Source organism: Rhinopithecus roxellana, chromosome 12, assembly GCF_007565055.1.
Source record: "Rhinopithecus roxellana isolate Shanxi Qingling chromosome 12, ASM756505v1, whole genome shotgun sequence".
Lineage (NCBI taxonomy): Eukaryota > Metazoa > Chordata > Mammalia > Primates > Cercopithecidae > Rhinopithecus > Rhinopithecus roxellana.
In genome coordinates this window covers 117153384-117179317 of record NC_044560.1, presented here as the reverse complement: position 1 = coordinate 117179317, position 25934 = coordinate 117153384, and the positions used below count along the sequence as shown (strand labels likewise).

At 45.4% G+C, this 25934-nt stretch overlaps 1 protein-coding gene across 1 annotated transcript; it reads left to right on the top strand.

Moving 5' to 3' along the window:
* The first annotated feature begins 809 nt into the window (after positions 1-809).
* LOC104672670 (zinc finger protein 611) lies at positions 810-20024 on the top strand. The gene is made up of 5 exons (XM_010376510.2): positions 810-902; positions 5413-5514; positions 11133-11214; positions 15412-15538; positions 17779-20024. The coding sequence occupies exons 3-5, from the start codon at positions 11200-11202 to the stop codon at positions 19707-19709; spliced, it is 2073 nt and encodes a 690-aa protein (XP_010374812.2). The 5' UTR covers positions 810-902; positions 5413-5514; positions 11133-11199; the 3' UTR covers positions 19710-20024.
* Positions 20025-25934: the final 5910 nt, after the last annotated feature.

The window sequence follows — 25934 nt, the reverse complement described above, 5'->3', positions numbered from 1 at the left end:
ACAGAGAAATACTCTGTCTCAAAACAAACAAACAAACAAACACAACAAAAAAACCAGAAAAAGCAAAAAGTAAATAATAATTAAAAAAAGAAAGTAATCGATCTCTTCTACAAATGTGCCAGTACAACTAAGTGGATATCCACATGGAAAAGAATAGTGTTGGATCCCTTTGTCACACCATCAAAAATTTTATTTTAAAAAGGTTTTTTTTTTTTTTTTTTTTCTTTTTTTTTTGTAAGAAGAGAGACGAGGAAGGTAGACCTGCGGCAGTGGGTGTTACTTGTCGCCCAGGCTGGCTTGGAACCTCAGGCTCAGCGATTCTCCTGCTGCTGCTTCCTGAGTAGCTGGGACCTCAGGTTCCCGCCCCGACGCCTCTGCTGTGTTTAAGCAGCAGGTGGTGACCTCACTCCTCCCTGGCCTGAGCACTCCGTCCCGCACCCCAGGCGGTGGCTTTAGAGAAGTCCCTGAAGCTGAGCACAGGATAGACTCTCCCTCCCGAGTGAATGGGACAACAGAAAGGGAGAGGATTTCTGTTCTGCTCTGTTCTGTGGGCCGTCAGCGTGATATAGTACTTGCCGCGCAGGCAGGGCTTTGCATTTCACATTCTAGTTTGCATCCGCCTTCCAGACAATTCCGGGGCTTTGGAATCATGCCTCAGCGTTTCTGGCCACTCTGGTCTCCAAAACACTGGGAGGGAGACTGAGAGACGAGCAGGTCCCTCCTCGCTCCTGCTCTCTGCCGGTTCTAAACGGCAAGGTCTCTCCGCCTCGCGCCCTGCCCCTATCTCGCTGAGGCCCCGCCCACCTCCTCCCACCTCCCGCCCAGGCCTAGCTTCAGTTCTGCGCGCGCAGATTAACGCAAACTCGGAAGCGGATCGGTTGGAGTGAAGGTCACATCACGCGGTGAGTTTTGCTCTGTGTTGTATTAAGTTTGCGCTTCCCAGGTCCTCGACCCTTCTGTCCCTGGGACGTGGGGTCCCCACAGACCTGGAAATTCTTGCCCATCTTCCTTCCCCAGAGCAAATTGAGACATCCCCGTGAGAGCCCGGGGGTCGCTTCCTTTTGGGTTTAAAGTCGCCCTGAGGCTGTTCCGGTCCCCGGTCTTTCTGTTATAGGGCAATGTATACACTTTCTATTGCGTAGTTTTCCTGCTCAAAACCTTGTTCTGACTCCTCCCGCCCCGCGCTATTTAAAGTCCTCACCCGCGAGGTGGATTCTTGCCTGGGGCGCTCCTCCCAGCCTCCCCCTCGTCGGCCCTTGGAGCGCCGCGCCCCGGCTCCAGTCCCGGGGACGCCGAGTCCTCTGCGTGTCCTGGGATCCTGCAGACCCCATCCTTGTCCTGAGGCACACATCGCCCTCCCCACCTCCCTCCTCGTGCCAGGGCCTGTTCCTCCCCAGGTCTCCTCTCCGCAGTCACCGCTTCCACTGAACCCGCTCTGGGGAGGTCCCAGGGGCCTGCCCTGTGGCACGGGGTTTTCTTGCCTGCCGAGCTCCAGCCACTGGAAAATGCGCTCCTACGGGATGCAGGCATCTTACTCCAAACCCTCCTGCGATTGTGTGAGCCAAAGGGATCAGGAGACAGACAAGAGCAGTAGAAAACCTGAGACAGAGAAGAGAATAAAAAAGGCCCCTAACAGACAGGAAAAATAGAGGATTGCTGAGGGATATGCCAAGAGATAGCAAAAGTGAAAAACAAAAAGAAAAACAACGTAGGAACGCAGGAGGAGAAAAGCAACTGGAGAAATGTAGAGAAAACCCAGATGTACAGAGAGATGAAGCACGGCAAGGTAGGGGGAGTGAAAGCAAAGAGGGAGGCTCATCAGAGTGAGGTAGAGAGGCAGGGATTTGGAGCCAGGACAGACAAAGCAGAGTGGTGCTTGTATCAAGAATAGAGGGAGAACCACAGCAGGGAGGACAACTGCGGATCTCAGGTGCCACAGAGTGGGGACAAGGGAGTATATCAGGGAAGAGAGAATTTAACAGGGAGAACAGAGGAGGCGCAGAGATGGCAGAAGAGACAGAAATTGAGGACGATTGAAAGATTGGGGAGAAGGAGCAACAAGAGATTAAGTTGCGAGGATGGAGCAGAAGAGGTGGAAGAGAAGGAATAGAGGGAAGAAGAGGGTACAAAATGAAGAGCAGAATCCCAGGGAAAAAGAAAAGAAAACAAGAGCTAGAGAGAGAAGGGGAGAATGAGAGATATGTACAGAATTAGGGAGGGAAGCACAGTAATGAAGACAGAGGGGCTGGGCACAGTGGCTCACGCCTGAAATCTCCGCACTTTAGGAGACTGAGGCAAGGGGATTGCTTGAGTCCAGGAGTTCAAGACCAGCCTGGGCAACATAATGAGACCCCCATCTCTGCCAAAAAAGATAAGTAAATAACCGGACCTAATGGTACACCTGTACTCCCAGCTGCTCTGGAGGCCGAGCTGGGAGGATGACTTGAGCCCAGGAGGTCCAGGCTGCGGTGAGCTGATATCATGTCATTACACTGCAGCCTGGTCAACAGAGCGAGACATTGTCTCAAAAGAAAAAAAGGGGTGAGAGACCTTGGGTTTAGATGAGCGGGTGAGTTTGTTGGATATGATTACTTGTGACAGGTTGACTTCCAAATATATAATCTAATATCTAAAAACTTGTTTAAATTATACAGATGAGATTGAGAATTTTAAAATTCATATCTATAAGGCATAAACATTCTATAAATCTTGGCATCAGGGGTATCTTCCACTTGGAATCCCTATTCAGCCAGAGGGAAGTGACTATTCAGTTGTGAATCACTGCCTTCCCTTTTCCTAGGATGGGGTAGGATGTGGGTAGTGAAGGGGAGAAAAAGTCACTGTCTGTTATTACATAATACTTTAATTTAATTCATTAATTAAATACTATTTTGAGACAGGGTCTGGCTGTATCACCCAGGCTGTTGTGCAGTGGTGTGATCTCCTCTAACTGCAGCCTCAACCTCTTGGGTTCAAGCGATCCTCCTACCTCAGCCTTCTGAGTAGCTGGGACCAGAGGCATGAGCCACCAAGCCCGGCTAGTTTTTGTTTTGTTTTTGTAGAAATGAGATTTCACTATGTTTCCCAGGCTGGTCTCAAAATCCTGGGCCCAAAGGATCCTCCTGCCTTGGCCTCCCAAATTACTGGGTTTACAGGTGGGATTACGGGGATGAGCCACTGCATTTGGCCTGTATAGCCTTCTCTTTTCTTTTCTTTTTTTCTGAGGGAGTTTTGCTCTTGTTGCCCAGGCTGGTGTGCGATGGCATGATCTCAGCTCACTGCAACCTCCACTTCTCGGCTTCAAGTGATTCTGCTGCCTCAGAGAGGCAGGGTATTACACTGCAGCCTGGTCAACAGAGGGAGACATTGTCTCAAAAGAAAAAAAGGGGCACGAGACCTTGGGTTTAGATGAGTGGGTGAGTTTATTGGATATGATTAGGAATACAAGCTAACTAACAGTGAGTAGCTGGGGTTACAGGCATGCACCACCACACCCAGGTAATTTTGTGTTTTTAGTAGAGACTGGGTTTCTTCATGTTGGTTCAGGCTGGTCTCTAACTCCCGATCTCAGGGGATCTGCCTGCCTTGGCCTCCCAAAGTGCTGGGATTACAGGCATGAGCCACCACGCCCACACCCATAGTAGTTTTTAAAATGGACATCAGGGCACGGTGGCTCACATCTGTAATACCAGCACTTTGGGAGGCCGAGGTGCGTGGATCACGAGGTCAGGATATCGAGACCAGCCTGGCCAACACAGTGAAACCCCATCTGTACCTAACAAATACAAAAATTAGCCAGGCATGGTTGCAGATGCCTGTCATCTCAACTGCTCAGAAGGCTGAGGCAGAATTGCTTGAATCTGGGAGGCAGAGGTTGCAGCGAGCCGAGATTGCACCACTGCATGCCAGCCTGGGCAACAAGAGGGAAACTCCATCTCAAAAAATTAATTAATTAATTAATAATAAAACCAAAAGCACTGGTCCTATTCACATGTAGTCAACACCCATGACCAAATTCTTTCAAAGGCACCATCTGCAGGAACATCCTATTGCACAATAAGAACTCTGAACATTGCTTTTGACCAACATGATCTTTCAGACCAGAGAGCCTGCATCTTGTTTTTTATGTTTTTATTGTGCAATTTGTTTTATACAATGTTTTCTGTGATCTCAGTTTATAGATTTTCACAGTACACAGTCTATATTTTATATTTTATGCATAGTTAGCTAGAGAACTAAGGGCAATGCATATATATATAATTGCTGTATTGTCTGGTGTTATGTAACTGTACCTGTGACATCATAATTGCACCCTCTGACACTGTTAGTTCGTATTCCTTGTAATGCTGTGTATTTACTTGAACTCATACATCAGAAGGTGGTGATCTTAACATGTATTTCAGTTCTTATATTGTGTGCTGGTGGTAAGTAGAAGTTGTAGCTTTTTTCTTAAGAGGGAATTGTTTAGAATTCTGCAGGCTGTATAAATGTACTTATTATTTGCTTGCTGGTTTTATCATGGGTTACAATAGTTTACTGATTAACATTTAAGATTTCACATATGGCTTTTCCATATATGGTATGTAATATAACTGACACACTGCACTTGTTAATTTCAATAAGTCCCTGTTCTGCATGGATATAGGTAATTTTATGACAGGTATTCAGAAAAATATTGTATTACTATTGTTTTCTTTTTCTTTCTTTCTTTCTTTTCTTTTTCTTTTTCTTTTTTTTTTTTTTTTTGAGATGGAGTCTCACCCTGTCACCCAGGCTGGAATGCAGTGGTGCAATCTTGGCTCCCTGCAAATTTTCCCTTCCAGGTTCAAGCGATTCTTGTGCCTCAGCCTCCTGAGTAGCTGGGACTGCAGGTGCAAGCCACCAGTCCTGGCTAATTTTTGTAATCTTTTCTTATCTTCCCTGTGCTGTGATTATTTGACAATACAGAATTTCCATTGATTCTGGTTACCCTGACATGAGCTTGTTGTGGATTATTTACCAATATAGCATATTGTGTGGTCCTTTAGCATTTATTTGTATACACTAGATATTCTGTAAATATGAAGAATATATACTTTCCTTTTCATTGATGTGACAATGATATGTTTTTTGCAAACTGTGATACACTTTAGGGTCACAGTGGAAAAACACTTCTGACTTCAGGCTTAAACATGTTTCTGCCGTGTTGTGTTTTGTCATGATATTGGAAATAGGCTTCCATAGAAATGATTTGAAGGACATGTAATCACCCTTTATTTATTAAAGAATCTTACTCCTTTTGTGTTCCTAAACTTTGAAGATCATATTTGGGAAGTTTAAAATAAGTACTGTTTTTTGTGTTGTATTTACACATTTCAGTATGATTTGCCATCTGGACTTCATTGGAAACGTATTGGTGTTTATATATTGTAGGTATCTCTTCCAAATGCTTAGTGAAAAAGGTGGGAGGATCACTTGAACCAGGACGTTGAAGGCTGCAGTGAGCCCTGTTTTTGCCACCACACTCCAGCCTGGGTGAGTGAGCTAGACCCTGTCTCAAACAAACAAGCCAATAAATGAGAGGTACAATCCCTCCTTTGAAAATAAAGAGATCTTCTTTCCTTTCATCTCTTTTCTTAGGACATTTATTTAGAAAATTTGCAAATGCGTTTTCTGCCTTCTGAGGTAGTTCCCTTTCCCTTTCCCTTTCCCTTTCCCTTTCCGTTTCGCTCTTGTTTCCCAGGCCATAGTAAAATGGCGTGATCTCGGCTCACTGCAATTTCCATCTCCCCGGTACATGCGATTCTCCTGCTTCAGCCTCCAGAGTAGCTGGGACTACAGACACCCGCCATCATGCCTGGCTGATTTTTATAGTTTTGTAGACGCGGGGTTTCACCATGTTGGCCAGGCTGGTCTTGAACTTCTCATTTTAGATGATCCTCCATCCTCGGCCTTCCAAAGTACTGGGTTTACAGGCATGAGCCACCGCTTCCGGCCCAGGAATGTATTTCTGAAGAATTTGGGAGCTCGCTTTGAAAGGCAAACAACGGCTGGGCACGGTGGCTCACGCCTGTAATCCCAGCACTTTGGGAGGCCAAAGTGGGCTGATAACGCGGTCAGGAGTTTGAGATCGCCTGACCAACATGGTGAAACCCTGTCTCTACTAAAAACACAAAAAAATTAGCCAGGCGTGGTGGCACATGCCTGTAGTCCTAGCTTCTCAAGAGGCTGAAGCAGAATTGCTTGAACCTGGGAGGCAGAGGTTGCAGTGAGCCGAGATTGCACCACTGCACTGCAGCCTGGGTGACAAAGCGAGACTCCATCTCAAAAAAAAAAAAAGGAAATTAAATAATTCAAACATCAAATGATTCCAATTTAAAGCTTTGGACCTTTAAATAATTCTGAGCCTTGAGAGGAATGTGGCCCTACAACCTGAGTCTAGTGAAATGCAGGTGCAACTTCTAAGAGTTTTCCTGACTGACCATCGTGGCTCAAGCCTGTAATCCCAACACTTTGGGACGCTGAAGTGGGCAGATCACTTGAGATCAGGAGTTCGAAACCAGCCTGGCCAGCTTGGTGAAACCCTGTCTCTACTAAAAATACAGAAAAATTACAGGCACCTGCCACGACGCCCTGCTAATATTGTGTTAGGGTTAGTGTTAGGGTTTCTCTCCCTCCCTCAGGATGAAGCTCATTAGCTGACACAGATTGTCACCTCCATTATCAAGTAGAGCCAGGATGAACTGTGTGTGACCAAGGGTGTTGTCAAGTGCTCTTCCCTGAGGACTGATTAGTGTTTATCTTCAAAACATGTGCTTAATGCGTTGTATAGAACAGTGAAGTGTCTTTCTCTCCTTTCAACCTCTTGGCTATTTGCCTCTATTTCCCATCATATTCTCATCTAAAGCTTATTTATTAATAAAATCGCTTTAATTTCTTTCTCTATTATCATCGTGGAGATGATTTCTCATTTGGGAGGAGACTCTTTGTTTTTCAATTATATTTTCTCACATTTAAAGAGTGAAGTAAAGAATATTTCCTGGGCCAGGCACCGTGATTCACTAGTGTAATCCCAGCACTTTGGGAGGCCAAGGCAGGCAGATCACTTGAAGTCAGGAGTTCCAGACCAGCCTGGCCAACATGGTGAAACCCCGTCTCTACCAAAAATACGAAAATTAGCTGGGCATAGCCGTGTGCACTTGTAATAGCAGCTACTCCAAAGGCTGAGGCAGAAGAATAGCTTCCACCCAGGAGGCAGAGGCTGCAGTGAACCACGATCTCGCAACTGCACCCCAGCATGGGCTGCAGAGAAATACTCTGCCTGAAAAATAAAAGGAAAGAAAAAAGTAAAAAAAGAGAAAGTAATAGATCTTTTTCACAAATGTGCTGGGACAACCAACTGGGTATCCACATGGAAAAGAATAATGTTGGATCCCTATGTAACACCATCAAAAATTTTATCTAAAAAGGGTTAAAAAAAAAAAAAAAAGGCCAGACACGGTGGCTCACACCTGCAATCCCAGCACTTTGGGAGGCTGAGGCGGTCGGATCACGAGGTCAGGAGATTGAGACCATCCTGGCAAACACGGTGAAACCCCATCTCTACTAAAAATACAAAAACTTAGCCAGGAGTCGTGACTGGCGCCTGTAGTCCCAGTTACTCAAAAGGCTGAGACAGGAGAATGGCGTGAACCCGGGAGGCGGAGCTTGCAGTGAACCAAAATCGTGCCACTGCACTCCAGCCTGGGCGACAGAGCGAGACTCAGTCTCAAAAAAAAAAAAAAAAAAAAAAAAACCAAAAGTAAAAGAGTGAGAGAGAGAGATGAGGAAGGGAACCCTGAGGGAGGGGATGTTACTTTGTCGCCCAGGCTGGCCTGGACCCCCAGGTCCAGCGATTCTCCGCCGTTGCTTCCTGAGTAGCTGGGACCTCAGCTTCCTCCCCGCGCCCGCATCCCTGCTGTGTTTAAGCATCAGATGGTGACCTCACTTCTCCTTGGCCTGAGCACTCCCTCCCGCATCCCAGGCGGAGGCCCTAGGGAAGTCTCCCAAGCTGAGCACAGGGTGGACTCCCTCCCCTGAGTAAATGGAGAATAGAAAGGGAGAGGAGTTCTTTTCTTTTTTTTTGAGACGGAGTCTCGCTCTGTCCTCCAGGCTGGAGTGTAGTGACACGATTTTGGCTCACTGCAAGCTCTGCCTCCCGGGTTCACGCCATTCTCCTGCCTCAGCCTCCCGAGTAGCTGGGACTACAGGCGTCCACCACCACGCCCGGCTAATTTTTTGTATTTTTAGTAGACACAGGGTTTCACCGTGTTAGCCAGGATGGTCTCGATCTCCTGACCTCGTGATCCGCCCGCCTCCGCCTCCCAAAGTGCTGGGATTACGAGTGTGAGCCACCTGGTCCGGCATTGAGAGGATTTCTATTCTCTTCTGTGGGTCGTCAGCATGAAATCGTATGTTCCTTCGAGGCAGGGCTTTGCATTTCATATTATAGTTTGCATTCCCGTTCCATACAATTCCAGGGCTTTTGAATCGTGCCTCAGCCTTCCTGGCCGCTCTCGCCTCCAAAAACCCGAAAAACAGAGGCTCTGGGTGCGAGACTGAGAGACGCACAGGTCCCGCCCCGGCCCCGCCCTCTGCCGGTTCTAAAGGGCAAAGTCTCTCCGCCCGCTCCCCGCCCCCATCCCAGGCCCCATTAACCAGCTCACGGGTGGAGTCCAGGCCTGGCTTCTGTCCTGCGTGCGCAAACCCGGAAGCGGATCGCGTGACGTGAAGACCCTACCGCGGCACCTGAGTTTCGCTCTGTCTTATTTTAAGTCTGCCCTTCCCAGGTCCCCGGCGCTTATATCCCTTGGACGTGGGTACCCCACGGACCTGGAAATTCTGGCCTGTCTTCTTTCACCCAGAGCAAATTGAGACGTCTCCATAAGAGTCCGGAATTTGCTTCTTTTTGGGTTTGAAGTCGCCAGGAGGCTGGTCCCCTACCCGCTCTTTCTGCTATAGGACAATGTATACACTTCCTATTGCATAGTTTTCCTGCTGAAAACTTTTTTTTTGACGGTGTTGGGCTGGGGGCCCGTCAGGTCTTTCCCTTCCCACGAGGCCATATCTCAGGCTGTCTCAGTGGGGAGAAACCTTGGACAATACCCAGGCTTTTTTGGGCAGAGGTCCCTGTGGCCTTCAGCAGTACATTCTGTCCCTGGGTACTTGAGATTAGAGCATGGCGGTGACTTTTACCAAGCATACTGTCTGCAAACACTTTTTAACAAAGCACATCCTGCACAGCCCTAAATCCATTATCCCTTGTCAACACAGCACGTGTTTCTGCAAGCACAGGGTTGGGGCTAGGGTTACAGATTAACAGCGTTTCAAGGCAGAAGAATTTCTCTTAGTAGAGACCAACATGAGGTTTCTTTCTTTTTTTTTTTTTTTTTTTATTGAGATGGAGTCTCGCTCTGTCGCCCAGGCTGGAGTGCAGTGGCCGGATCTCAGCTCACTGCAAGCTCCGCCTCCCGGGTTTACGCCATTCTCTCGCCTCAGCCTCCCGAGTAGCTGGGACTGCAGGCGCCCGCCACCTCACCCGGCTAATTTTTTGTGTTTTTTTTAGTAGAGACGGGGTTTCACCGTGTTAGCCAGGATGGTCTCGATCTCCTGACCTCGTGATCCGCCCGTCTCGGCCTCCCAAAGTGCTGGGATTACAGGCTTGAGCCACCGCGCCCCGCCCTCAAGGGCCTCTTTACAGAATTTTTGGAGTTTAAATATTCGCTGGAGGATTTCATTGGTTACTTGGAGGCAAGCCCTATGTAAATAAAGAAGTTAAAGTAAAATTACAAACTCCTTTACTCTGCATAGGCCATCTGGAGAGGATTTTTTTTTTTTTTTTTTTTATGAGACTGAGTCTGGCTCTGTCGCCCGGGCTGGAGTACAGTGGCCGGATCTCAGCTCACTGCAAGCTCTGCCTCCCGGGTTTACGCCATTCTCCTGCCTCAGCCTCCTGAGTAGCTGGGACTACAGGAGCCCGCCACCACACCCGGCTAGTTTTTTGTGTTTTTTTTAGTAGAGACGGGGTTTCACCGTGTTAGCCAGGATGGTCTCGATCTCCTGACCTCGTGATCCGCCCATCTCGGCCTCCCGAAGTGCTGGGATTACAGGCTTGAGCCACCACGCCCGGCAGAGATGGGGTTTCACCATGTTGGCTGGACTGGTGTAGACCTCTTGACCCCAAGTGATCCCCCTGCCTCTGCCTCCCACAGAGCTGGTATGACGGGCCTGAGCCACTGTGCTGGGTCTTTCTTTTGAGTTTCTGATTAGCCTTTCCAAAGGAGACACTCATATAGGCACCTATGTCAGGGAGCAGAAGGGTGACTTTGAATAGAAGTGGAGTCTGGCTCCCGAAGCAGCTCCCAGCTTGACTTTTCCATTTTGCTTAGTGATTTGGGGCCCCAAGGTTTATTTTCCTTACACACAGCCCAACCTTCATCCCACCTCTGGTCCACATTGACTGTTCTGTGTGATTATTTTTGTGCCTTTACCATCCACTGTCTGGATCTTGGTGAGAACAAGACCCCAAAGAGAGAGCAGAGCCAGAAAGTGGGGCTGTGCTGGGCTCGTCCGCTGTGAGTGGAACTCAACCCTGGCTTCACATTAGAGTGCAGAGCATTTTGCAAATAGAGCATTTGTGCTGCTTTAGCAGGGGTTCTTATTCTGAAGGGATGGAGCCCACCCTCAGTAATAGCTGCAGTGGCCCAGGTGCTTGTCATCTGTGTGCAGCATTGAGCATCGAAGCTCTGTGTCCTCCATTTCTGGGGGCTGAGCTCAGCCTGTGATCCACAGAGAGATGAGGGGCTGTCCTCTGGATGGGGTTTGGTCAGGGATGAGTCTGTATCCTGAAAGGGAGATCAGTGCAGCCCAGCTCACCCCTGCTGCCTCGTGTGTGGTGGTTTCTCCAGGAGGGGAGTGAGATCTGAAGACCGGGGTCAAATGTACACTTATAGGTCTTCCTGTGGGGCTTTCTTATCTCTGCATGATCTCTAGTGCAGAAGGCAGTGGAGGAACATCTTTCTACAGGGTGAAGTCTCTCCTGTTCGTGTGTTTTTGTCATGGGAAGGGAGTGAGTCATTTCTAACACGAAGTCTTATCTTTTTTTTCACATACAGGATTGGTTTCTAAAGACTGATATTACGTGAGGAAGCAGCTGAGAAGAGGAAAGGAAAGGAGCCTGGCATGGCCCTTCCTCAGGTGAAGTGATGTTCCTCTGGGGATTAATCTGTCTCTTTCCTTTCTGAAATGCCAGGTGTTGTAGTAGCCAGTCTTTTCTGAGTCTGAAGCATTTTGCCTGACAGGTTCGCTCGCATTCACCCATGCCTGCCCTCAGTTCCTGTCACCTGCTCTGAGATTCCATCTCCTGTGACCCAGTGACATGAACTTGGGAAAAGGCTCCACTGGGCACGGTCCTGGGAAGGGCTCACACCCAGACATGGATAAACATGGAGTGTGGGCCCGTTGATGTCAGTGCTGCTGGGCAGCCTGGGTGGTTCAGGGGCCACATCTGGATGTCAGCTTCTTGTGGACCAGATCAGAGAAGCTACATATGAAATATATATGTTGATGTGCACAGATATCTGGTAAATTCTGGACAGGGAGACAAATAAGGGGAGATATTGTGTATCTGATTTGGTAATGCATTTGAAGCCACACTAGTAGATCAAGATGTCTCTGACTCCAAACTTTTTTTTTTTTTTTGAAAGAGACAGGATGTTGATCCAGGTGCGGTGGCTCAGACCTGTAATCCCAGCACTTTGGGAAGCCGAGGCAGGTAGATCACTTGAGGTCAGGAGTTCAAGACCAGCCTAGCCAATATGGTGAAACTGTATCTCTACTAAAAATACAAAAATTAGCTGGGTGTGGTGGTGCATACCTGTAATCTTGGCTTCTCAGGAGGCTGAGGCAGGAGAATCACTTGAACCCTGGAGGTGGAAGTTACCATATGCCGAAATTGTGCCACTGCACTCCAGCCTGGGAGACAGAGTGAGACTCTGTCTCAAAAGAAAAAAGAGAGAGAGAGAAGGTGTCACTCTGTGGCTTAGTTCTGGAGTACAATGACACAATTCAGAGTTTACAGCAGCCTTAAACTCCTGGGCTCAACTAATCCCTACTTTAGCCTCCCAAAGAGCCTGAAGGATAGGCATGGGTCACCATATATATCTATATATGTATGTATGTATGAATGTATGTATGTATGTATTTATTTATTTATTTTAAGATGGAGTCACTTAGTCAACAAAGCTGGAGTGCAATGGCACAATCTCAGCTCACTGCAACCTCCGCCTCCCAGTTTCAAGCAATTCTTCTGCCTCAGCCTCCCGAGTTGCTGGGACTACAGACACGCACCTCCACACCCAGCTAATTTTTGTATTTTTAGTTGAGACGGGGTTTCATCATGTTGGTTAGGGTGGTCTTGAACTCCTGACCTTGTGATCTGCTATCTGGGACTCATAAAGCGCTGGGATTAAAGGTGTGGGCCACTGAGTCCGGCCTTATTTTTTATATTGTATTTTTATTTTGTCGTCCAGGCTGGAGTGCAGTGGTGCAATCATAGCTCACTATCGCCTTGATATCCTGGCCTCAATTGATCCTCCCATCTTGGCCTCCCAAATTGCTGGCATTCCAGATGGGAGACAGCCAGCCCGGCTGGACTCTGCACTTTTTTGAGATGGAGTCTCGCTCTGTTGCCCAGGTTGGATTGCAGTGGCAGGATCTCAGATCCCTGCAACCTCTGCCTTCCGGCTTCAAGCAATTCTTTTGCCTCCGCCTCCCATACATCTGAGATTACAGGTATTCACTGCCATGGCTGTCTAATTTTTTTGTATTTTTAGTAGAGATGGGGTTTCACCATATTGGTCAGGCTGGCTGAACTCCTGATCTTGTGATTCCTCGAGCTCGGTCTCCCAAAGTGCTGGGATTACAGGCCTGAGCCACTGTGCTTGGCCAAACTGCACTTTTAATGACTCAGAATGGAATGGAAAGTGGAGATAGGCATCAGTGGTACAGGATGCTTTATTACATCATTGATTTTATTTTATTTTTTATTTTTTTTTGAGTTGAGTCTCACTCTGTCACCCAGGCAGGAGTGCAGTGGTTTGATTTCATTTCACTGTAGCCTCTGACTCCTGGATTACAGTGATTCAGTTGCCTCAGCTGCTTGAGTAGCTGGAATTAGAGGTGTGCGCCACCACATGTGTAACGGCCTGATGGGATGTGTGTGCATTAATACATGGATGGATAAGCCCATGGTTTATATAGAAAACAACATTTGCAATAAGTTTATTTTTTATAATAATTGTAATTATTTTAAGTATTTTTCATTGTTGTCAACTATCACAATAATCAGTTAATAGTAAGAAGGGGCCGGGAGCCATGGCTCACACCTGTAATCCCAGCACTTTGGAAGACTGAGGTGGATAGATCACTACGTCAGGAGTTCAAGACCAGCCTGGCTAAGATGGTGAAACCCCATCTCTACTAAATATATAAAAATTAGATGGATGCTGTGGCAGGTGCCTCAAATCCCAGCTGCTAGGGAGGCTGAGGCAAGAGAATTGCTTGAACCTGGGTGGCACAGGTTGCAGTGAGCCGAGATTGTGCCACTGCACTCCAGCCTGTGCAATAAAGTGAGACTCCGTCTCAAAAAAAAAAAAAAAAGTAGTATTGTGAAGGATTATATGCATGCCTGTGTGTGTCCATTCAGTGACCTTGTAGGATGCTCCATGTTTTCACCCTTGGACCTTTATCACATTCTCTCCACTAGATAGACCTATGTCAGTTTAGTTTAAAGCTATGTCTGTTACTTAGGTGTTTATGTTCACATGTGAATCCCAGACGTCCGGATTCAGGTGCTCGTGTTGATATTTTTAGCTATTTGATTTGTGGCAAGTTTCCTAGAGTGTGTGTGATGCAGCTGACTCCAAGTACAGATCTTCCTTCGTGGGATAGTATGTTATTTTATGGCTTAAGACACGGGAAGCACTTAGAAGAGTGTATAGCACATGGGAAGCATTCAAAAATGTTAGTCATGGCTGTTGCTGTGATCATGACAGTTTTTTGTTTTTTTGTTTTTTGGAGACGGAGTATTGCTCTGTCATACAGGCTGAAGTGCAGTAGCGTGATATCGTCTCGTTGCAAACTCCGCCTCGTGGTTTCAAGCAGTTCCCCAGCCTCAGCTTCCCAAGTATCGGGGATTACAGGCACCCACAACCACGCCCAGCTGATTTTTGTATTTTTAGTAGAGAGGGGGTTTCAGCATGTTCTCAGGCTGGTCTCGAACTCCTGACCTCATGATCTGCCCGCCTCGGCCTCCCAAAGTGCTGGGATTACAGGCATGAGCCACTGTGCCTGACCAATCTTGATAGATTTTAGATTCAGACTTTTCTTTCAAAGCCATTGGACTTTGTCCTCTCTGAAACACCACTTTTATCTTAGCTCATCCAGAAACTTAATATCACCTGGTATGTTGAACATTATATCTGACATGTCTCTAGAGAAAACCCTGTGTTTGCTTTTTTTTTTTTTTTTGTAAGATGGAGTCTTGCTCTGTTGCCAGGCTAAAGTGCAGTGGCGTGATCTTGGCTCACTGCAACCTCCGTCTCCCAGATTCAAGCGATCCTCCTGCCTCAGCCTCTTGAGTAGCTGGGAGTACTGGCCCGCGCTATGACACCCAGCTAGTTTTTGTATTTTTAGTAGAGATGTGGTTTTGCCACATTGGCCAGGATGGTCTCAATATCTTGACCACATTATCTGCCCGCCTTGGTCTCCCAAAGTGTTGAGATAACAGGTGAGAGCCATCACCCAGCAGTGTTTTTTTGTTTTGTTTTGTTTTGTTTTGTTTTTGTTTTTTGAGATACAGTGTCAGTCTGTTGCCCAGGATGGAGTGCAGTGGTGCGATCTGGACTCACTGCAGCCTCTGTCTCCTGGGTTCAAGTGATTCTCCTGCCTCAGCCTCCTGTGTAGCTGGGATTACAGGTACCTACCACCATGCCCGACTAATTTTTATGTTTTTAGGAGATACAGGTTTTCACCATGTTGGCCAGGCTGGTCTCAAATGCTTGACCTCAAATAATCTGCCTGCCTTGGCCTCCTGATGTGTTGGGATTACAGGCGTGAACCACCATGCCTAGCTCTGTGTTTCCTTTTTATTTATATAGTTTTTATATTGTCCATAAAATCAAGACTTCCATAATGACTTATGGTATCTTAAAATCTTTCAAGGCAAAGTATAATAAAATGCAACTATGGGGAAAAAATATTAAAAAATACATTAACATGGTTTTGTCAGAGCACAGTCTTTGATCAAATAAATACTTATTTTCTCTTTTTTCATTTCCTGTGAAGGTGATAACTCCTCCATAATGTTTCGTTGAAATGTGTGTTTCATTTTAGGGACGCGTGACTTTCAGGGATGTGGCTATAGAATTCTCATTGGCGGAGTGGAAATGCCTGAACCCTGCGCAGAGAGCTTTATACAGGGAAGTGATGTTGGAGAACTACAGGAACCTGGAGTCTGTGGGTGAGGAAAATGTCCCTGCAGACATGAGGAGTCTGCTCTTGTGTGTCTTGGCTCTTCCTGGTTTTGTATTCTCTTGTGATTTTGCCCCATACATTTTTTTTTTTTTTTGTACTTTTTGAGATGGAGTTTCGCTCTTATTGCCTAGGCTGGAGTGCAATGATATGATCTCGACTCACCATAACCTCCGCCCCTCAGGATGAAGTGATTATTATTTCTTAAAATGCTGTGGTTTTTTTTTTTTTTTTTTTTTTTTTTTTTTTTTTTTTTTTGAGACGGAATCTTGCTCTGTCGCCCAGGCTGGAGAGCAGTGGCGCAATCTCAGCTCACTGCAAGCTCTGCCTTCTGGGTTCAGGCCATTCTCCTGCCTCAGCCTCCAGAGTCACTGGGACTACAGGCGCCCGCCACCATGCCCAGTTAAGTTTTTTGTATTTTTTTAGTAGAGACGGGGTTTCAGCATGTTAGCCAGGATGGTCTCAATCTCTTGACCTCGTGATTCGCTACCTCAGCCTTCAAAAGTGCTGGAATTGGCCGGGCGCGGTGGCTCACGCCTGTAATCCCAGCACTTTGGGAGGCCGAGGAGGGCAGATCACGAGGTCAGGAGATCGAGACCATCCCGGCTAACACGGTAAAACCCCGTCTCTACTAAAAATACAAAAAATGAGCCGGGCGTAGTGGCGGCGCCTGTGGTCCCAGCTCCTCCGGAGGCTGAGGCAGGAGAATGGCGGGAACCCGGGAGGCGGAGCTTGCAGTGAGCCAAGATGGCGCCGCTCACTCCAGCCTGGGCCACAGAGCCAGACTCTGTCTCAAAAAAAAAAAAAAAAAAAAAAAAAGTGCTGGAATTACAGGTGTGAGCCACTGCACCCGGCCAAATGTGTATTTCCTTGACCTCATACATCAGAAGGTAGTGATCTTAACATGTATTTCAGTTCTGATATTGTGTGCTGGTGGTTAAGTAGAAGTTGTGGATTTTTTTCTTAAGAGGAATTGTTTCGAATTCTGTAGGCTGTATAAATGTACTCATTTGCTTGCTGGTTTTATCATGGGTTCCAATATTTTATTAATTAATTTTTATAATTTTATATATGGCTTTTTGGTATGTGGTATGCAATATAACTGACACACTCCACTCGTTAAAGCCACCGGATGCAGTGACTCACACTGGTAATCCCAGAACTTTGGGAAGCCGAGGCGGGTGGATTACTTGAGGTCAGGAGTTTGAGACCAGCCTGGCCAACATGGTGGCCAACATGGTGAAACCGCATCTTTATTAAAAACACAAAAATTAGCCAGGCATGGTGGTGCATGCCTATAATCCCAGGTACTCAGGAGTCTGAGGCAGGAGAATCACTTCAACCCAGGAGGCAGAGGTTGCAGTGAGCTGAGATCACACCATGGCTCTCCAAGCTGGAGTGAAAGACCCTGTCTCAAAAAAATAAAAATACAAAAAATTTTAAAAACATCACTAAGTGCCTGTTTTGTGTGGATATAGGTAATTTTATGACATTTATTCAGAAAAATATTGTATTAACTATTTTTTTCTTTTTTTTTCCTTTTTTTTTTTGAGGTGGAGTCTCACTTTGTCACCCAGGCTGGAGTGCAGTGGTGCAATCTCAGCTCACTGCAACCTCTGCCTCCTGGTTCAAGTAATTCTTGTGCCTCAGCCTCCCAAGTAGCTGTGACTGCAGGCATGGACCACGATACCTGGCTAATTTTTGTAATCTTTTCTTATCTTCTCAGTGCTATAATTGTTTGACAATACAGAATTTCCATTGCTTTTGCTTATCCTTACGTGAGATTGTTGTAGATTATTTACCAATATAGTATATTGTGTGGGGTTTTTTTTTTTTTTTTAGCATTTGTTTGTATACAGTGAATATGCTTTAAATGTGAAGAATACATATTTTTCTCTGCATTGATGTGACAGTAATATGTTTTTTGCAAATTGTGATACACTTTAGGGTCATGGTGGGAAAAATACTCCTCACTTTAGGCTTATACATGTTTGTGCCCTGTCAGTGTTTTGTCATGACACAGAAAATAGACTTTCATAGAATTGATTTGAAGGACATGTAATCGCCCTTTATTTATTAAAGAATCTTACTCCTTTTGTGTTCCTATACTTTGAAGATCATGTTTGGTAAGTTCAAAATAAGTATTTTTTTGTGTGTCATATTTACACACTTCAGTATGACTTGCCATCTGGACTTAATTGGAAACCTGTTGGTGTTTATATTTTATAGATATCACTTCCAAATGCATGATGAAGGAGGTCTTGTCAACAGGGCAAGGCAATACAGAAGTGTTCTACCCAGGGACATTGCAAAGACCTGAAAGTCATCACATTGGAGATTTTTGCTTCCAGGACATTGAAAAAGAAATTCATGACATTGAGTTTCAGTGTCAAGAAGATGAAAGAAATGGCCATGAAGCACCCATGACAAAAATTAAAATCTTGATTGGTAGTACAGACCGATATGATCAAAGGCATGCTGGAAACAAGCATATTAACGATCAGCTTGGATCAAACTTTCATTCACATCTGCCTGAACTGCACATATTTCTGATCAAAGACAAAATTGCTAATCAACTTGAGAAGTCTACCAGTGATGCTCCCTCGGTTTCAGCATCCCAAAGAATTTCTTGTAGGCCCCAAACCCAGATTTCTAATAACTATAGGAATAATTTCTTGAATTCTTCATTACTCACACAAGAACAGGAAGTACACATGACAGAAACATCTTTCCAATGTAATGAGAGTGGCAAAGCCTTTAATTGTAGCTCACTCTTAAGGAAACACCAGATAATCCATTTAGGAGACAAACCATATAAATGTGATGTATGTGGCAAGCTCTTTCATCACAAGCAGTACCTCGCATGCCATCAGAGATGCCACACGGGTGAGAAACCTTACAAGTGTAATGAGTATGGCAAGTCCTTCAGTCAGGTGTCATCCCTTACATGCCATCGTAGACTTCATACTGGAGTAAAACCTTACAAGTGTAATGAGTGTGGCAAGATCTTTGGTCAAAATTCAGCTCTTGTAATTCATAAGGCAATTCATACTGGAGACAAACCTTACAAGTGTAATGAATGTGACAAGGCTTTTAATCAACAATCAAACTTTGCACGTCATCATAGAATTCATACTGGAGAAAAACCTTACAAATGTGAAGAATGTGACAAAGTTTTCAGTCACAAATCAACCCTTGAGACACATAGGAGAATTCACACTGGAGAGAAACCATACAAATGTAAGGTTTGTGACACAGCTTTCACGTGGCATTCACAGCTGACTCGACACACCAGAATTCACACTGTAGAGAAAACTTACAAGTGTAATGAGTGTGGCAAGACTTTCAGTCACAAGTCCTCCCTTGTATGCCATCGAAGAGTTCATGCCAGAGAGAAATCTTACAAATGTACGGTTTGTGACAAGGCTTTCATGCGGAATTCACAACTGGCAAGACATACTAGAATTCACAGTGGAGAAAAACCTTACAAGTGTCATGAATGTGGCAAGACCTTTCATCAAAATTCATATCTTTTAATTCATAAATCAATTCACACTGGAGAGCAACCTTACAAATGTGAAGAATGTGAAAAAGTTTTCAGTCGCCAATCAAGCCTTGAAACACATAAGGTAATTCATACTGGAGAGAAGCCATACAAATGTAAGGTTTGTAACAAGGCTTTCGCATGTCATTCCTATCTGGCAAAACATACTAGAATTCATAGTGGAGAGAAACCTTACAAGTGTAACGAGTGCGGCAAGACCTTCAGTCACAGGTCATACCTTGTATGCCATCGTAGAGTTCATAGTGGTGAGAAACCTTATAAGTGTAATGAGTGCGACAAGAGCTTCAGTCGCAGGTCATCCCTTCATTGCCATCGTAGACTTCATAGTGGTGAGAAGCCTTACAAGTGTAATGAGTGCGGCAATACCTTCCGTCACTGGCCATCCCTTATATACCATCGTAGACTTCATACTGGAGAGAAATCTTACAAATGTACTGTTTGTGACAAGGCTTTTGTGCGTAATTCACTCCTGGCAAGACATACTAGAATTCACACTGCAGAGAAACCTTACAAGTGTAATGAATGTGGGAAGGTTTTTAATCAACAATCACACCTTTCACGTCATCATAGAATTCATACTGGAGAGAAACCTTAGAAATGTGAAGCATGTGACAAAGTTTTCAGTTGGAAATCACACCTTAAAAGACAGAATTCATACTGGAGAGAAGCCATACAAATGTAAGGTTTGTCACAAGACTTTTGGGAGTGATTCACACCTGGCACAACATACTGGAATTCACACCGGAGAGAAACCTTACAAGTGTAGTGAGTGTGGCAAAGCCTTTAGTGGACAGTCAACACTTATTTCCCATCAGGCAGTTCATGGTATGGGGAAATTTGACTAATGTAATGATTCTCACAGTCTTCAGTAACACTAAAACCATTGCAAATCATTTGAGAACCCATAAATAAGGGATATCTTACAAGTGTAATAAATGTGGTAAAGTTTTCAGACATCGTTTGTACATTGCACTTCATTGGCAAACTCATACTGGAGAGAAACCTTACAAATGTCATGACTGTGGCAAGTTCTTCAGTCAAGCTTCATCCTATGCAAAACAGGAGAATTCATACAGGAGAGAAAGCTCACAAGTGTGGTGATTGTGGCAGAGCCTTTACTTCACGTTCACACCTCATTAGACATCAGAATCCATACTGGACAGAAATCTTACAAACATCGTAAGTGTGGCAAGGTCTTTAGTCCGAGATCACTCCTTACAGAACATGAGAAAATTCATTTTTGAGCTAACTGTTCGCAATGCAATGACTGTAGCAAACCATCAGGCATTAATTGACATTAGAGTCAATTCAGCATTGACTCGAGTTTCTGTTGACAACATTAAGTTCAAGCCTTAATTGACATTAAAGTGTTTGTGTTAAGAGGATTGGGCCAGGTGTGGTGGCTCAGGCCTGTTGTACCAGCACATTGGGAGGCCAAGGCAGGTAGATTACTTGAAGTCAGGAGTTTGAAACCAGCATGGCCCACACATGTGAACCACTTGTCTCAGCCTGTTTTTTGTTTCTGATTTTCTATTATTATTATTATTATTATTATTATTGGAGATAGTACTTTTTTTTTTTTTTTTTTTTTTTGAGACGGAGTCTTGCTCTGCCACCCAGGCTGGAGTGCAGTGGCTGGCTCTCAGCTCACTGCAAGCTCCGCCTCCCGGGTTCATGCCATTCTCCTGTCTCAGCCTCCCGAGTAGCTGGGACTACAGGCGCCCACCTCGTCGCCCGGCTAGTTTTTTGTATTTTTTAGTAGAGATGGGGTTTCACCGTATTAGCCAGGATGGTCTCGATCTCCTGACCTCATGATCCGCCCGTCTCGGCCTCCCAAAGTGCTGGGATTACAGGCTTGAGCCACCGCGCCCGGCCTGGAGATAGTACTTTTTAAAGATATAGTACTTCTTTGAGATAGTACTTTTTAAAAGGGATATGCCATAGTACTTTTTAAAAGGTATATCAGCTGGGTGTGGTGGCTCACGCCTGTAATTCCAGCACTTTGGGAAGGCGGGCGGATCATGAGGTCAGGAGATCGAGACCATCCTGGCTAACATGGTGAAATCCTGTCTCTACTAAAAATACAAAAAATTAGCCTGGCGTGGTAGTGCGCGCCTGTAGTCCCAGCTACTGGGGAGTCTGAGACAGGAGAATGGCGTGAACCCAGGAAACGGAGCTTGTAGTGAGCTGAGATCGCGCCACTGCACTCCAGCCTGGGAGATAGAGCCAGACTCCGTCTCAAAAAAGAGAAAAGAAGAAGCAAGGGTAATATATAGGGGAGCAGCAAGCAAGTTATTACTTGCAATACATCTACAATGACGATTTTAAATCCTGCTGTAGCTGGAAACTATTTTCTAAATAAAGACCTAGGATCAAACTCGTGCTCAAGCTGTACAGGCACATGTGAAAACTTTGTCATGTCCTTGACTATGTTTTTAACTATGTGTGCTTGATCATTTATTTGTAGGCAGCAATTGGTTAAGTTAAATTTTTTACAGACTCCTCCTTCAGCTGCCAGCAAGTAGTCTAAGGTCAGTCTATTCTGATAGATAGCATTCTTCATTTGGGCTTCCTGCCAAGCTAAACAGTCAAAGCTCTGCCAGTTTCATTAGTAATTATTTTTAAGATGGCAGGCAACTGTATGATCTGATTTAGCAAGTAGATGGGCGTTCAGTATCTTCATAAGCCGTCTTGTGCCCATGTGGCAGGATTATAATACTGTACGATCCTTTCAGAGGGCCACTCATTATCTTTCCAGTTTCCTATAACTATGCTTCTCTTTTCTTTTTTTTTTTTTTTGAGACGGAGTCTTGCTGTGTTGCCCAGGCTGGAGTGCAGTGGCCGGATCTCAGCTCACTGCAAGCTCCGCCCCCCGGGTTTACGCCATTCTCCTGCCTCAGCCTCCCAAGTAGCTGGGACTACAGGCGCCCGCCACCTCGCCCGGCTAGTTTTTTGTATTTTTTAGTAGAGGCAGGGTTTCACCGTGTTAGCCAGGATGGTCTCGATCTCCTGACCTCGTGATCCGCCCGTCTCGGCCTCCCAAAGTGCTGGGATTACAGGCTTGAGCCACCGCGCCCGGCCTGCTTCTCTTTTCTCAGGAGGCATAGACAAGGAAGCCTAGGAGCTCACTTGTTTTTGCGGGTAATAAGAAAAAGGACGGCTTAAGAGTGCCAATAACACAACTGCCTGCCTATTTATTAGGTAACCAAATGTGGGCTCTGTGCCTACATATCCAGTATAGTCCAGCAGGGCCGTCCAGTCCTGATGAGATTCTGGATGAGCCCAGGCAGTTTTTAATTTAGAAAATTTACTAAATGGGTTCTTTTCAGTGTGGTTTAGTCCCCACCAAATAATTGTCTTTGTTGTGCTGTTGTACAACTTCTGTCCTATACAATTAAGATTTCATACTGGGATGATAAAGTTTTTTCCTTCTCTAGCTATACAGTATTGTTCAATAATTGAGGTTTTTAGGACCTAGAAGTTGCTAGCTTAGGCCTTCTGAACTGGAATTTTATCAGGAGCTGGATCAGTGGGCACCAACTCTTGGGCTTCCGAAGGCCATTGGTCTCTGACAGTGGTTCCTCCACACACATAAGAAGTAACATTGAGGGAAGGAGCTACATTTTCTGCTAATTGGAGAAACAATTTTTTTGTCTTTTTCAGAAGTTCTGGTTCTGGCAGATTCAGCTCATCATAAAAGGCTTGAAACACTGGTTCAGGAGAGCTCTTGTGGACCTCCCTTTGGACTAAAATGGCAACTTGGGGGGTTTAACCCTGTCCCATCGAACCTCAGGGTTACACGTTCTCCTTTTTTCTAACGGGGATCTAGGGGATGGGTAATTATTAGTTCTAGTGGGTTACAGTGACCAGCAGCACAGGAGGGGTTGGCTTCCTCCTTCTGAAGGTGAACCGGGTCCTTTTTGTTCTTTTTCTAAGTAGCCTAAATAACACATGGCCAACAGGCACGATTTTCACACACTTCTGACTCATGACAAACATATTTATTTTCTACTCTGTAGCTTCTTTCCTAGTTAAGAGAACCACATCCTGTTCCTAGCTTGTTACTATTAATGGCTGCACAAGCATCAAACCTTAAAGTTTCTTGTTTGGGGGTTCCTTTTTCTTCTGTTCTAGTTATCATTTTACTTGTATCACCTAGGAAAAGGCCAGTTCTTAATCTTATTTCAAAAACGGTGCCTGCAGGGGGCTCAGATGGGTTATAACACACATCAGGTTGGTCATTCCTCAGGCTGCATACCTTGTACTGAGTGCATTATACAAACAAGTTTCTTTTAACATTCTTACACATTTATAATAACTACAGAACAGAAAGATTGTTTTAATTTGCTGTCCTACTTCAGTGACCTGATGAATACACTGGGAACAGTCTCCAGTTTGAGTAAGGTCAGTTGAAGCCTTTACTGTATAATCTAAAATTTAAGAAAAGTGAATCTTACGATGAGCTTCCTCACGCTTTGGTCATGCATACACCAGTCAGCTTCCGGGTGTGACTGGAGCAGGGCTTGTCATCTTCAGGGTCACTCTGCAAGGGTTGTCCGGGCTTGGTCTTGCCTCCCAGGTTTCAGTCGCTACCGGTTTTACACGGCTGTGGTGAATCCAGGCTCAGATTCCTTTCACCTTCACAGTGGTGGGAGTGGTCAGGACGACAGTCTGGGGTCTTTGCTACCGTGGGCATAAAGAGGCTACATTCCAGTCCTTGATCCACACTCAATCACCTGGGGAGAAAGGGTGAACTGGGGAAAATAAGCTAACGGGGCATCTGTCATTTACCTAGGCTGAGATTGTGTAATTTTTCCTAAAGCTTGTAGCTGTCACTGTAACTTAATTTCACCTAACTCTCGGAAAGTGCCTGGAAGTCCCCACAATATGGGAGGGGGCCTATGATACAATATTTCATAAGGGGAATATCCTGCTCTTTTGGAAGGGGTGTGTCTAATTTTAAATAATACCATAGGGAAAGCCTGTATCTATTTTAGTCTTGTTTCCTGACATACTTTCCTTAAACTATTTTTGATAGTCCGATTCATCCGCTCCACTTTTCTGGAACTCTGAGGTCAGTAGGCAGCATGCAGTTTCCATGCGATCCCCAATACCTTTGCTGTCTTCTGTACTAAGTCAGCCACAAACGCTGGCCTGTTATCTGAGCCAATCCATAAGGTCAGTCCAAATCTAGGAATAAGATCTTAAAGAAGCACATGGGTTACTTCACGAGTTTTCTCAGTTCGTATTGGATAAGCCTCCACCTACCCAGAGTAGGTACACACGAGAACTAGTAAATACTTGTTACTTCTACACGTTGGCATCTCTGTGAAGCCCACCTGGAGATCTTCATAGCTGACTGCTCCATAAATTTGTATGCCGGGCAGAAAGACGACCTTGCCTCGCAATGTGCTGTCCGCAGGTAACACACCACTGTGTCACAGTTTTGGCAACGGCTGACAAATGTGAGATGTAGAAATACTGGCCTAACACTTTTCAAGTGATTTCTGACCTAGATGGGTGGTTTCATGTACAGCCAGTACAACTGCAGCTCCTAGCAGCTGTGGCACAGCTACTCTCTTATCTGGTAACTGAATCTACCTTTCCTCTATCACCTCTCCTCCCTCTGCCTGGAGAAAGTCCTTTTATTCTTTAGAATAAGTAGGTACAAGATCAGGTGCTTGAGGGAGCAGAGGGGCTGTGACTGACGCCTGGAAGGGGGCAGATGCTGCTCTTTGAGCCTAAGTCAGCGCAGGAATTCCTCAAACCCACTAAGGTGGAAGCTTGCTGGTGTCCTCTGCAGTGCATAACTGCCACCTTCTGGGGTTTCTATACTGCTTCTAATAATTGCAAGATTTCTTGTTGATATTTTACGTCCTTTCTCCTAGAGTTCAATAGGCCCTTTTCTTTATATAATGCTCCGTGCACTTGAAGGGTTAAAAAGGCATACTGAGAGTCAGTGTAAATGTTTTCAGTCTTACCTTCACTGAATTCTAAGGCCTGAATTAAAGCAATGAGTTCAGCTTTCTGGGCTGAAGTGCCCTGGGGCAATGATCTGGCTTCAACAACAGTGTCCAGGGTTACCACCGCATATCCTGTACATCTCTCTCCTTGTGGGTTGATGAAGTTGCTCCTATCTACGTATAGTTCCCAGTCTACTGATGCCTAAGTCTGGTCCCGGAGGTCAGGCCTGCTAGAGTAAACTGAGTCCAACACTTCTACACAGTCATACTCGACAGGGCTCTCTGATACTGGGAGCAAGGTGGCGGGGTTCAGGGTGTTACAAACTTCAATGGTTATACGGCGATTTTCACAGTGCAAGCTTTGGTACTTGGTTACTGTAGCATTCATTAGCCAATGATGTCCTTTAGTAGTCATTAAAGTCACCACAGCATGGGGACCTTTGTGTTCAGGTTTTGCCCAACGGTCAGCTTATCTGCTTCTTGTAGTAGCTGGGCAGTTGCTGCCAAGGCCCTCAAACACAGAGCCATCCTTTAGAAACCCCATCTAGTTGTTTAGAGAGGTAGACCACCGGCCTCGGCCAGGGCCTGACAGTTTGGGTTAAAACTCCAACTGCCATCTTTTCTTTCTCTGACACATACAAGTTAAAAGGCTTTGTCAGATCGGGTAGCCCCAGGGCTGGGGCTGATATAAGTTTTTCCTTTAAGTTATGGAAAGTTTGCTGTTGTTGGGATCCCCATTCAAAAGTTTTCCTGTCGCCCCCGCCCCCCCCACATTTTGTGACCTCGTACAAAGGCTTGGCTAATACTGCAAAGTTTGGGATCTACAGTCTGTAAAACCTCACAGCTCCTAAGAATTC